Below are 12,856 nucleotides of genomic sequence, written 5' to 3' on the forward strand. Positions count from 1 at the left end.
TTTACCAGTGACCCTATTTCAATGTATAACTTGTAATAGGTAAGTTTATATCATTTTTTCTTGTATTTAAGAAAAAGCTTTCATTCATTTTTCTAATATGTGGAAAAAATAATTTTAATTGCTTATTTAAAAGGCCACTTTGTTAATATACAGATTTCTATGACTCCATTTTCATGTAGTTATAACATACAATAGAAAAATAGGAATTATTTATTTTTAAGAATAACTTCCTCAAATTTGAGGAATTTGAGTTTTATAAAAATGTCTTTCCAGGGGCGTCTGGGTGGCTCAGTCAGTTAAGGGTCCAACTTTGACTCAGGTCATACTCTCACGGTTCTCGGGTTCAAGCCCCACATGGGGCTCTCTGCTGTGAGCACGGAGCCCACTTCAGATCCTCTGTCCCCCTCCCTCTCCCCTGTTTGTGCACACACTCTTTCTCCATCTCAAAAATAAATAAACATTAAAAAAAAAGTAAAATGTCTTTCCATTTCTTCTGAAAAGTTAATATTTAGTTTGGTTTATAAGGCTAAAACTGCTTATTCATTCATTTATGAAGGGCCTATGATAATAACAGTACTAGTAATAATAATACTAACAACAGTAAGTAATAGTAATGGTAGAGGTCAAGATGCTATTTACTAGATGTCAGAACCTGTGGATAGTTATTGCTGTTGTTGTTGTTATTGGTATACCTGTTTTATATATGAGAACACTGCAGCCCAGAGAGGTTAACTAACTTATCCAAAGTCACATAGCTAGTATGATTTAAACCCAATTAGTCTGGCTCCAGAGTCTGTGCTCTCAGAACACTATCCGGCTTTCCAGTCTTCAAGCAGTCATAGTCTACAATGAGAAGAGACAACTCATTACAACTCACTGTTGTTACTTTACCAGTATACCCTGTAGGAACTCAGATGAAGGAGCCATAATCTCTGCCTGGGACATCAAGAATGAAGCAAGTCTTTTTTTTTTTTTTAATTTTTTTTTCAACGTTTTTTATTTATTTTTGGGACAGAGAGAGACAGAGCATGAACAGGGGAGGGGCAGAGAGAGAGAGGGAGACACAGAATCGGAAACAGGCTCCAGGCTCCGAGCCGTCAGCCCAGAGCCTGACGCGGGGCTCGAACTCACGGACCGCGAGATCGTGACCTGGCTGAAGTCGGATGCTTAACCGACTGCGCCACCCAGCCGCCCCGAAGCAAGTCTTAAAGTAGAAAATTGCCAGAAAGGCACAAAGAGTTGAAGGATCAAGTACTTCCCGTGCAAAGGCACAGAGGCATCAAAATGCATAATGTGTTTGGAGGATGACAAGATTTCTGGTGTAACTGGAGTCCAGTGTGAATGGGAAGGAGGGATGGGAGATAAAGCTGGAAAGACTGAGAACAGATTATGAAGAGCCTTCTATGCCCTGAACAAACCAACTATGGAAAATTTGAGGAGGGGGCAATCAAGGAAATTTGAATATGGAGTGGGTATTAGTTACTAAAGAATTACTGTTAATTTTTAAGTGTGATAATTACATTGTGGTTATGTAAGATTTATCTTTTTGTTCAGTTAAGGATCCTAACAAAATCCAGTTGTTGTATTTGGATGTAATGTCACATAGGTCTTTTTTTAGTGTTTATTTATTTTTGAGAGAGAGAGAGAGAGAGAGAGAGGCAGAGAGAGAGGGAGACAGAATCTGAGCAGGCTCCACGCTCTGAGCTGTCAGCACAGAGCCCAACGTAGGGCTCAAACCCAAAAACCACAAGATCATGACATGAGCCAAAGCCAGACACTTAGCTGACTGAGCCACCTAGGTGCCTTCACATGGGTCTTTTAAAGTCTCTTTTCATTGACAATAGCGTCAGTTCCCCTTTTTATGTCATTGATTTTTTGAAAACCTGAGTTAATTATCCTACAGAATTTCCTCCATTCTGGATTTGTCAGATTGCTTCCTAATGATGTCATTTAACTTGTTCCACTATCTCCTGTATTGATATCCTGGAGGTTATATTTAAAGACTTGATTAGATTTAGATTAGGTTTTATTTTGGCAATCATATTTTGTAAGTGGTGTTGTGCAGTTCACATTTCATCTCATCAGGAGACAAACATTTAGTAACGCTAAGATTGAGCAGTGGGTTCAGATGGAGACAGCTTAATCCATTGTAAAGTTCCTCATCTGCCTTACACTTAATTGTTTGACCATTCATTGATGAACACTGTATGATTCAGTCATTTCATTAGAGGTTACAAAAAGGTGATATTCTAATCCTGTCATTCCTCGTGCATTTATTGGCTAGAGTAGTTTTAAGGAGAATAACTTTCTCTCATCTACCACAACAATTTAATTACTTTAAAATACAATTCATACCAGAGAGAGAGAATAAGTGCCTAATTCATTTCCTTCAGTTATCAATTTAGAGAGAAGTTGTAACCCCAGGAACTAACATTGGCATCTAATGAGTTTCTTTTATCTTTCTCTCTTTCTCTATTTCTCTCTCCCTCATCCCCCCCCCCCATCCCTTTATTAGCACTATGAACTTCTGTGTAACTTTTTTTCCATATGTCTTATGTAGTTGCACACATTTTTCTTGTTGGTGCTCAATCCTCCATTCAAGTTGACCATGTCCTTTTTATATTACTCCTGTTAGTATGTGAGAGATTCCCTGCTTTCTGGCACAAGATAGACCAGGCTCATCTTGTATATTTCCTAACACAGACTTGGAATCAGCCATTTCTACCAAAAATTCTTGTTCTTTTTAGTGAGGAATGGTTCTTAGAGACTATAATCTGGATGCTAGGGCTTCTCATTGACATTGGATTGTAATTGCTTCTGAGCTTTTTTAGTAGACAGAATTATATCTCATTATTTTCTAAGTTTTTTTAATGTTTTATTTATTTTTGAGAGAGAGAGAGAGAGAGAGAGAGAGAACATGAATGAGGAGGGGCAGAGAGAGAAGGAGACAGAGAATCCAAAGCAGGCTCCGTACTGTCAGTGCAAAGCCTGATGTGGGGCTCGAACCCATGAACCGTGAGATCATGACCTGAGCTGAATTATAAATAAATTATCAAATAAATAAATTATCAAAAGCCAATATCCTCAAGGGTAGTAAGGTTGAAATGACACTTAACCGACTGAGCCACCCAGGTGCCCCATCATTATTTTTAAAGTAAGCAAATATATCTATATTAAAAGCAAAACTTCTTGCCTATATTGAGGAGGCCAAGTGTTTGTTGAATGACATTTTATAAAACTTTTCCAACTACTACCTGACATTGTTTGCTTCCAGCAAAAACAAAAGTCATTTTTGCCCTTATGTGATATGTGTTCTTGAGATATTCTTGCACAAGCTCTTCTAGCCGTTTTTTTTTTTTTTTGGCATAATATTTACTGTAGCTCACTTCTAGATGAGACAACTGCTCTTACATTCTAGCTTTTATTAAATTTGAAAGTGATCTTAGATGCTGTGATTTTTTGAATAAGCATGCATCTATAGTAGTGTGCCTTCTCCAAACTAACATAGTTTTTTAGAGTCTAGACTGTATGATACAAACCACAAATCAAGGAAGGAAGATGTAATTCAATTCTATAAAATAGTGATTCAACATTTACTGGATTAATCTTTCCATTAGCAACCTGACACGAATTAGTCATTGTGGAGGCATAGTGATTCATTGTGGTCCCTGGCCTTGGGAACTTTTTTCTTAAGTGGAATAGGATAGATGAGATATTTATTCTGTACCAAGAATAAGGATATTAATGTTTTTGAGATTTGAAACTTCAGATAGGCTTAATTTGTGGAGCACATTTGTATATAGTAGCAATAAATTATCAAAAGCCAATATCCTCAAGGGTAGTAAGGTTGAAATGACATATGTGAATTATAGATCCCTTAAAGGGTACTGAGTAAAATTAAGGATTTCTCTGTCTATCCCAATGTATTGCTAACTTTAAGAAACTCATCTCAGAGAATGACATTTTCACTCTCAGGCACAAACTAGTGGGATGCAACCAGTGTTCTGACCAAGAGGAGTATTTTTAAAAATATTTTCTTAGTTCTCAAAAATAAATAGTATATCACAGATGGTTCCAATACACTTCACCCAATGAAAGGAAAAAGAGAACTAATTATACACAAAAGTTGGGAGTATAAACTTTTAGTAGATAGTCTCAGTTTGGAAATTGGATTAAGAAATGAGAAAATGTTGTTGGCTGGAGATCATACAGCCTTTTGTGTAAGCCAGAGTTTGACTTTCATTAGAGTTCTAGTATTAAGAATTTCAGTCAGAGTTTGAAACTTATTACCTTCATTATATGCCTACTTTGTGCAAAATATTATGCTGAGCACTCTTTGGAAATTGAGGTGGGGATGGAGAAAAGTAACAAGATACAGACACCATATGGAGATGGGGGTAGAGGAGGAGAGGAGAAGGTAACGAGAACAGGAAGGTAACAAGGAGAATGAAGTTGTTTGAAATGACGTGAAGAAAACAGATTTATAACAATTTATTGATGATGTCACCTAGTACAGATTGAAAAAAGTGCTAAATTGGTATTACAGATAAGCTGTTGTAAGAATACGAAGGGGAGAGAGAATAGTCCTGAGTGGTGGGTGATTGTGAAAGACTTCAAGGAGGAGGGGATATTAAACTAAAGCCTTGAAAGATGGGAGAGAATCTTAGAGGAAGAAGCATAGAAGGACGTTCTAGGTTGAGAGAATGGCATCCTCCAAAGAGATAGCGAGTGGGATGAGAAATGAAACTGGGAAGTTAAGTTTAGGGCCAAATTACAAAAGTCCAGAAATATCTCAGTAATAAGTCTAGATTTTAATGATGTTTGCTCTTTATCTAGGCCAAGTCTTTATCTCATACTCTCCAGAGTACTCTACCAATAAACAAGTGTTCTCCTTCACACTTTAGAAAATACACCCCTCTTGGGGGCGCCTGGGTGGCTCAGTGGGTTAAGCGTCGGACTCTTGGTTTCGGCTCAGGTCCTGATCTCACGATTTCGTTGAGTTTGAGCCCCATGTTAGTACGGAACCCACTTGGGATTCTTTCTCTCTCCCTCCTTGTCTGCGTCCTCCCCTGCCCCCATCTCTGTCTCTCTCAAAATAAAGAAATAAACTTAAAAAAAAAGAAAGAAAGAAAATACACCCCTCTTTATGACATTTTAACATTTTTTTCCATCTATAACTCTACTATGTGTACCAGCAGTCTGATTTTCAAGTTCTTTGGTAAGAGAAATTATTAACACTATAAATAGGCATTTTTAAATATTCTTCAAATAATCATGCCTATCTGAATACATTAGCATTTAATGTTAATATGAATTATTCAGGGAATACTCAAAGGACATTTATAAATAGTATTCAGCATAAAACAGACAAAAATGAATAAATATTACCCTAGTTTAATGAATCCTCTCAAATATCCTTATTTACCATTTGCCCTATTGTATTTGTAGATTTGATTTTGCCAAGTATCCTGTTTCCTAAGTTGTGGGAGAGAGATTTTATTCTTGAATCTGAATTTCATGTAGATCTTACCTTATAAAAAACAGTGCATTATTTTTTATTGCTCAACAAATGTTATCACTTACATTTGATGAGTTACATCTTGAAGTTTTGTGTAAGAGTGGTTTTGCTTTGATTTTCATCTATTCAGTTTTCTTATCTGTTCATTTCAGTTCTCATTTGTTCAGTGGTCTTTTTTGCTTCTTAAAAGTATTTTTTTGCTAGAATTTTTCTAACTTGCAGAATTCATGGTAAATTTGAAAGATTATGCAGGTCCTTCATGGATATCATTTTTCTTCTGTTCTCAACATTATAGGAAAGCACTTTTTCAAGAATTGAGATCATTTGAGTTTTTTTCCCAGTGGGCTTTGTATTAGAACCACAAAAATTAATATTGTATTTAACTAAAGTGAAAGGATAAAAGTTTTTTATCCTACACTCTACTCACTTCCCAGTCTTCTACAACTGTATCTGCCTTTGTTCTGTTCTTTTACTATTTATCACACAATTGTCAACTGTATTATTTAATACTGGACTTGTTTTACTTGAGCTACTGTTGTTCATTTTCTTGAAACCTTACACTGGAATGTAACTCAAACCTAGATTTATTTCAGTGTTGAATTTGACACTTGAGGCAATGTTACTAAATTAGGAAAGGAACAGATATAATGTGCCCATCCTGAATGGTTTCCTATAGTAGACACTGTGTTTTTCTAGTGCAGTTTTTGCTACAAGCAGTAATTCATGAGATCAGTGAGTCAGTCAGTGCACAGCTATTTATTATTGGTCATCTACAATATACAAATCAACTATATGTGCATGTAATATCTATCCTTACCTTCTTCCTGAACTCCAGATGCACATATTCTACTGCCAAGGAGACATCTCTACTTAGATAGCAGGCATCTCAAAGTTAACACGGTTAGAAACAAACTTCCAGTTTTTTCACTGACCTGTACCTCTTCTAGTTTATTCATCTTAAAAATTGGCACCACCCTCTACCCAATTATTTAGGCCAAAATTTTGGGAGCCGTTCTTGAATCCTTTGTTTCCCTCACCCCAAATTTGTTCCCTGCTCTACCCCACCACCTACAACATCAGCAAGGCTATTGACTCTTCCTACGGACAATATGCGTGATGTGCACACAGGCCTTTCCTGCACTCCTGCTACCCCAGTCCAGGCCACCGTCGTCTCCAGCTGGACTTCTGCTCCTGCTCCTAACTCCCCAGTTCATTTTTCCCTCTTTTATAATAGATTCTCCACAGATACCTAGAGTGATCTTTTTAAAGCATATATTAGGCCGTGTTCATGTCTCACTTTAAACTCTCTAAAGCCTTCCTCCCACACTTCAACATCACACTCCTAACCTTAGCCTATAGAGCTGTATGTGATCTGGCCCCTGCCCTTTTCCACTCTTGCCTCATTTCACACCATTCCCTGCGTTTCCCCTACATTCCAGCCACACTGGCCTTACTTTTCTCTAACTCACCAAACTGGTTCTTGCCTTGGAACCTTTGCACAGTTAGGAATGCTGGAATGCTTTGCTCCTTCCCTGGAATGCTTTGCTCCTTCCCTGACCACTCAGTCTAAAGTAAAGTAAATTAAGTTGCTGCACCGTGTAGTATACGTATTTTAATGTCTTCAGTTTCATAGCACTTCTCAGAATGCAAAACTTCTTTTCATTGTTTATAATCTTCCCCCCACTAAATAGTATTCCCACTAAAAAATATGACTCTAGGAAGGCAGTGACCTGTGTACTTACTAATGTATCCCCAGCATCTGGAACAGTGCCAGACACATCGTAAATAGTCAGTGGGTATTGAATGAACAGTGTTTGAATGGACTGTGACAAATGTTACCTATGCATCCCTTAACAGCAGTATTGAAATGGTTCTTTTGATACCATTAATATTATTTTATTAATAGGATAACAGAGCTCTCTATTTCTCTCTTGTTTATGCTTTAGATATGAAGCCCCACAGATCGCCTTACGTTGTGGGATTATGCTGAGAGAATGTATCCGACATGAACCACTTGCCAAAATCATCCTCTTTTCTAATCAGTTCCGAGATTTCTTTAAGTATGTGGAGTTGTCAACATTTGATATTGCTTCAGATGCCTTTGCTACTTTTAAGGTAATTTTTTTTTAAAAATCAGCTAGTTCATTTAGTTTCAGCATTTAGTTAAAGTCAATTGGCCTCCAAAGAGACAGTTTAATTAAAACGCAGAAAAAGCTATTCCTGAGGCCTGAGTATAACCAACTGTGAATTACGACACAAACCGCAAGAGCATCGATAATGCATTCTATTAGACCAGTCTATCACATTGTGGAAAAAAACAACTCAAAATACTTGTCACACACTCATACAGAATGAATTACAATATATAAATGTAGTATTCTATGCAAAGCATGCTTTCATTTATGTTAAAAACAAAGGGTATAAGCTGTCACTTAAGGTGCACTGAGTACCTCTGGAGGGTTATCAGGGAAGCAGGAACAGTGTTTACCTGCAGGGAAAGGAACTGGGTAGCAAAGGGAGCTGGAGAATGATATCTTTGAACATGAAGGACATCACATTACCTTATCAATGTAATTATAAATTCCCCTACAGTGAAAGAAAATACTAAGAAATGATACTTTTTTCCATAATCATCTATATTCTTATAAACTTATAATCTACTGTTACTTATAGGTAATAAATTTAATCTTAGTTTTTAAATTAAAAATTTTTTTAATTGTTATAAAATAACATACAACATGAAATTGCCATCTTACCATTCTTTAGTGCACAGTTCAGTAGTGCTAAGTATATTCATATTATTTGTGCAACTAATATCTATTAGATAACAATGCTCCATTTCCCCCTCGTCCCAGTGTCTGGCAACCACCATCTACTTTTGGTTTTGGAATTTGACCATCAAAAAGATGTTTAGAGAGCATATTGGAAATAATGTAGCTAATTTGCAAACTAAAATACTAGAACTTATACATCCAATGAATGATATCACCTTAAAGGTCCTATCTTAGAAAACGATTTCCTTTTTCTTATGATCCTGCCATTATTTAATATATTTTGAAACTGGTATCATTTTCTGTGGCATGTTCATTTTTCAGTAATGTCAAATGTTTATCCTTCGAGGGCAGATAAAGTTTTGGAAACAGCACAAGGCTATTTGACATTCAGGTTCATGGGTCAAGTGGGTGATCTTGGTAGCTAGAACTGTTTTCGGTTTTGGTAATAATAATGAGATTGATAATAAAAATAAAATTTATTTTTAAATTTCTAAATAATAGTAAAATAATAAATAATAATAAAAATTCTAAAATAGAGTCTGATTTTCTTCAGCGCATACCAAATTGCCTCTGAAGATGATTTTAAAAGAGGAATTCTGAAAATATTTTAAGCTGACGATGTAACAGCATCATTGACCAAAAACAAAACAAAAGTCAATTACAAATAGATAAGACTCATTCAAATGTATATATTCAGATTTGTTTCTATAAAAGCATTTTGGGGCGACTGGGTAACTCACTTGGTTAAGTGACCGACTCTTGATTTCGGCTCAGGTCATGATCTCACAGTTCATGAGATCGAGCCCCATGTCAGCTCCACTCTGATGGCATAGAACCTGCTTGGGATTCTTTCTCTCTCTCTCTCTCTCTCTCTCTCTCTCTCTCTTTCTCTCTCTCTCTTTCTCTCTCTCTCTCTCTGCCTCCCTTTCTCCCTCTCCCTCTCTCTGCCCCTCCCCGCCCAGCAATCACTCTATCTCAAAATAAATAAACTTCAAAAAAATAAAATAAAAAGCATTTCAGCAATTTACTTGCTCCGTTTACATCATTCCAGATTTACTTCTACATTTTTTAGGATATAAATATATATTTTTACTTAATTGTAATACATGTATGGCTTTTTATTTTTATATATTACCTTAAATACTTATTTTAACAGTATTGACATAGTCCATATACCAATATTTGTAAATACTTTAATCTTATTACTTTATGTAAATGACTTGAAAGTTGTGTAGGACCTGGATGATAAGTAGTATCTTTTTTTCTAACGTTTATCTATTTATTTCAAGAGGGAGAGAGAGTACACATTAACAGGCAAGGGAGGGGAGAGAGGGAGGAAGAGGTTGGGGCTGAACACTAAGGAGAGTTGCCTGGTGGGTGGAGGAAAGCATAGCAAGGGCGACAAGCATGGGTGTGTGCTCAGAGTGCTGTCAGACCTGGAGCCTGTTCTGTTTGACAGGCTACTTGGTCTCACCCAGCAAAGCAAAAGTATGGTGGCTACAGATGAACCTCCCAAAGTATATCTAACAGCACATGGTGAGAGAGGCCTTGATGCATGAAATCTGTTGAATGACATTTAACACAAAAGAGGATTCCATTTCTTCCTGGCAAAATGTCTGTGCCTAGATAACTAAGGAGATGTTTTCTATTAATAGCACAGTACCGTTCTTTCCCCCTTTTCTATCTGATAACTCTGCTATCATGGAAACAAAGTTGGCTCCTTTTTTGAAAGACTGTATGTAAGTGAAGCTTCACAAATAATTATAAACAAAGAACAAACTCTAACGGAGGGAAAAAGTAAATAGAAACGTATGTACTTTTCAAAATTTCCCCAAAGATTTTTCAGCGTTTAATAGAATAAACTATATTGATAATGTCTTGCTATCATATGTTCAACCCAATTTAATTTTCAGTACAGTTTGGATATCAAAAGTAAATTCATGTTTCAATTTGTACCTCAGCATATTTTCCATTGAACTTAAGTCAAGCGTCTGAAAATCTAAATAACCATAAAAAGTTTTATAGTGTGCTAACAATATTGGAAATGCCAACTTTATGTATTTTTCCAAAATGCTGTGGTTAATATAGTAGAACAGTGACCATAAGTCACTTTTTCTTTTTAGGTAGATGGCTGAGGGGTTTTGGTTGTTTGGTTGGTTTGGTGTTGGTCTGATTTTAATTTGGTTTTATATTTTGTTTTTAACCTCTTAGACTTACCTTTTTTGTTTTGAGCTCCAACAGCCCTCTGGCTGTTGCCCAGTCTAATCATTAATGTTTTAGCACTGTTTATATTTTTGTGGCAGTGTTGTCTACAAATTGTCCTTTCCCCAAAAGCACACCTAACAATCAGAATTTCTTCCATCCCTCCTTCCAAGAATGGACATGACAGAAGGGGTCTGAATTCCTCCTCCCTCTGCCACCTGACTGGCACTATGTCCTTGAGCAAATAGTTAACCTTAGAGTTTCGTTTTCTCATCTGTGAGATGAAGAAAACAATCCCTGCTTTGCAGAGTTGCTGTGAAGATTAGAAATAATGTGTGTAAAGTGCTCTGCATGCTTCTGGGCTCATGGTAAACCCTCCATAAATGGCAGCTGCTGCCTGGCCCATCAACTGCCATGTCCCTGCCATTGAGTGTGTCTCTGTCACTCCACCCCGTGTCTCCCAAGCTGTGCAGAAGTCACTCCCATATCAATATCAGATAATCTTTAGCATAATACCTAGACTATGCAAAGCTTAGTCTTGTAAAAACAGAATTGTGAAGAGGTGGGATGAAAGGGTACACTGTTTCAAATAATATTTAAAATTGTATTTTATTAAAAACATTTTTTTTAACGTTTATTTATTTTTGTGACAGAAAGAAAGACTGTGAGTCGGGGAGGGGCAGAGAGAAAGGGAGACACAGAATCAGAAACAGGCTCCAGGCCCTGAGCTGTATGCATAGAGCCCGAAAGGCAGATGCTGAACCCAACTGAGCCACCCAGGCGCCTCAATTGGTTTTAAAATTTTGAATTATTTAAAATTTGAACTTTACTTTTCTTTGCAACTTTCTGCTTTTTCCTTTTTGGGTAGGATCCTACCTGTTTTATTTTTCCCACTGTTCTATGATCTACAATGATGCAGCAATTATATTTAGTTTTGTATTATATGTATATATGCATGGGTGTATGTATAGACTGTTCCTCCAGTTGTGTGCACGTATTTATTATGAACAGAAATTTGAGGGTATAGCTATGAATATACACACACGAGTGTGAGAGAAAGTGTGTGTGTGTGTGTGTGTGTGTGTGTGTGTGTGTGTGAGAGAGAGAGAGAGAGAGAGAGAGAGAGAGAGAGAGTCATTTACTGGCTGTACCCACCATGTACCTGTGCTAGAGGAATTCTACCCCACCTTATTTTATTTTTCTATTATTGGATATGCAAGTTATTTCAAGTTTTCCCCCCCTTGGAATTTGAAGTTGCTGCTACTAACAGGACTCCCTCCTGATGCCTCTGTCTTTGGAGTACCACTAATGCACAGTGAATGGAAACCTTCCCACGCAGCGCGTATCTGCACAGCGCTCTGTCTGCTGCTGTGCAGACCTGTAGCCATGAGAGCACACAGTCCCCACGCTCAAGCCTGCCCACTGTTGTTACAGGCAGATCCAGTGTCTGCGCAGCCCTTTCTAACCGGGGTCAGCTCTGAAAATCACTGATACTCTGAGGAGGTTAGGGAAGCGGGTGTGCGAAAACTAGGGACCCTAAAGAATGCCGTGGGACTACCTTATTCTTCTGGGGGCCCCGGATACAGGAACTCATTTGAATTTTGACCTCAGACAGACCAGGAATGAATTGCTGTAGAGGGGTTTCCCATTTTAAAATTCCAGTTCCAGAACAGTACTGAATGTTCTACTGGGGAAAAAAAAGTACAGCTTTCCACTGATAGGCTCAGTGGTCACTCAAGATATGATGATAAGTAATGAAATGAAATCAACAGCTAGTCTCATTGTTCTTGAACTTGAAAATTACAGTGCAAAATGCTTTAAATATTTTACTTGGTATTAAAATAGAAACAGGTGAGTTTTGCCATTGCTGCTACCTTCCTGTTCTCTGTGAATTTATGTTGTGGATCTTCTATATGCTTTTAGGTAGTTTTAATTAAATGTGTATTAAAGTATAAGAACTTATTTTGGAAAACTTTAAAATTCTTGTTATGTTTTTAATTAAATTCTACATTCTACCTAGACAGGGTATTTAGCCTGTAAGCGTATAAAAGGGATTAGGTGAGGCTTGTTTTCTTTCAACATTAAGGTGAATTAAGGATATAATTTAGGTGTGAGTTGAAGACAGTCAAACGTTCCTTTATGTTTTTGTTCAGTTTTCTGAGAGCTATGCCTGTCATAAGACCAATCTGCTTGTCTTCAGCTTTGAAGGCGGGCATTGTGCTACTTAGTCACCGCAGTCCTTGCACAGCACCTCACAGCCCATCAACCCGGGGCAGGCGGATCCTGGGATGGCATAGTTAAGTGTCATTCTTGTGCTTCTCAGCAGCCTAGGCACCTCCATTTTAAACATGGTTAAGGAAAA

General features: G+C 37.2%; 1 protein-coding gene across 12 annotated transcripts in view; it reads left to right on the forward strand.

Annotated features, from left to right (window-relative positions):
• CAB39L (calcium binding protein 39 like) overlaps positions 1 to 12,856 on the forward strand; it is a 130,797-nt gene that overhangs the window by 79,636 nt on the left and 38,305 nt on the right. For all 12 annotated transcript variants that reach the window (XM_040448393.1, XM_040448387.1, XM_040448384.1 and 9 more), the window contains one exon: positions 7,465 to 7,633. In XM_040448393.1, coding sequence (XP_040304327.1) covers positions 7,465 to 7,633 — 169 coding nt within the window. The remainder of the gene's footprint in view (positions 1 to 7,464; positions 7,634 to 12,856) is intronic.

This window comes from Herpailurus yagouaroundi, unplaced genomic scaffold (assembly GCF_014898765.1).
Source record: "Herpailurus yagouaroundi ecotype Mexico unplaced genomic scaffold, PumYag 197, whole genome shotgun sequence".
Taxonomy (NCBI): Eukaryota; Metazoa; Chordata; class Mammalia; order Carnivora; family Felidae; genus Herpailurus; species Herpailurus yagouaroundi.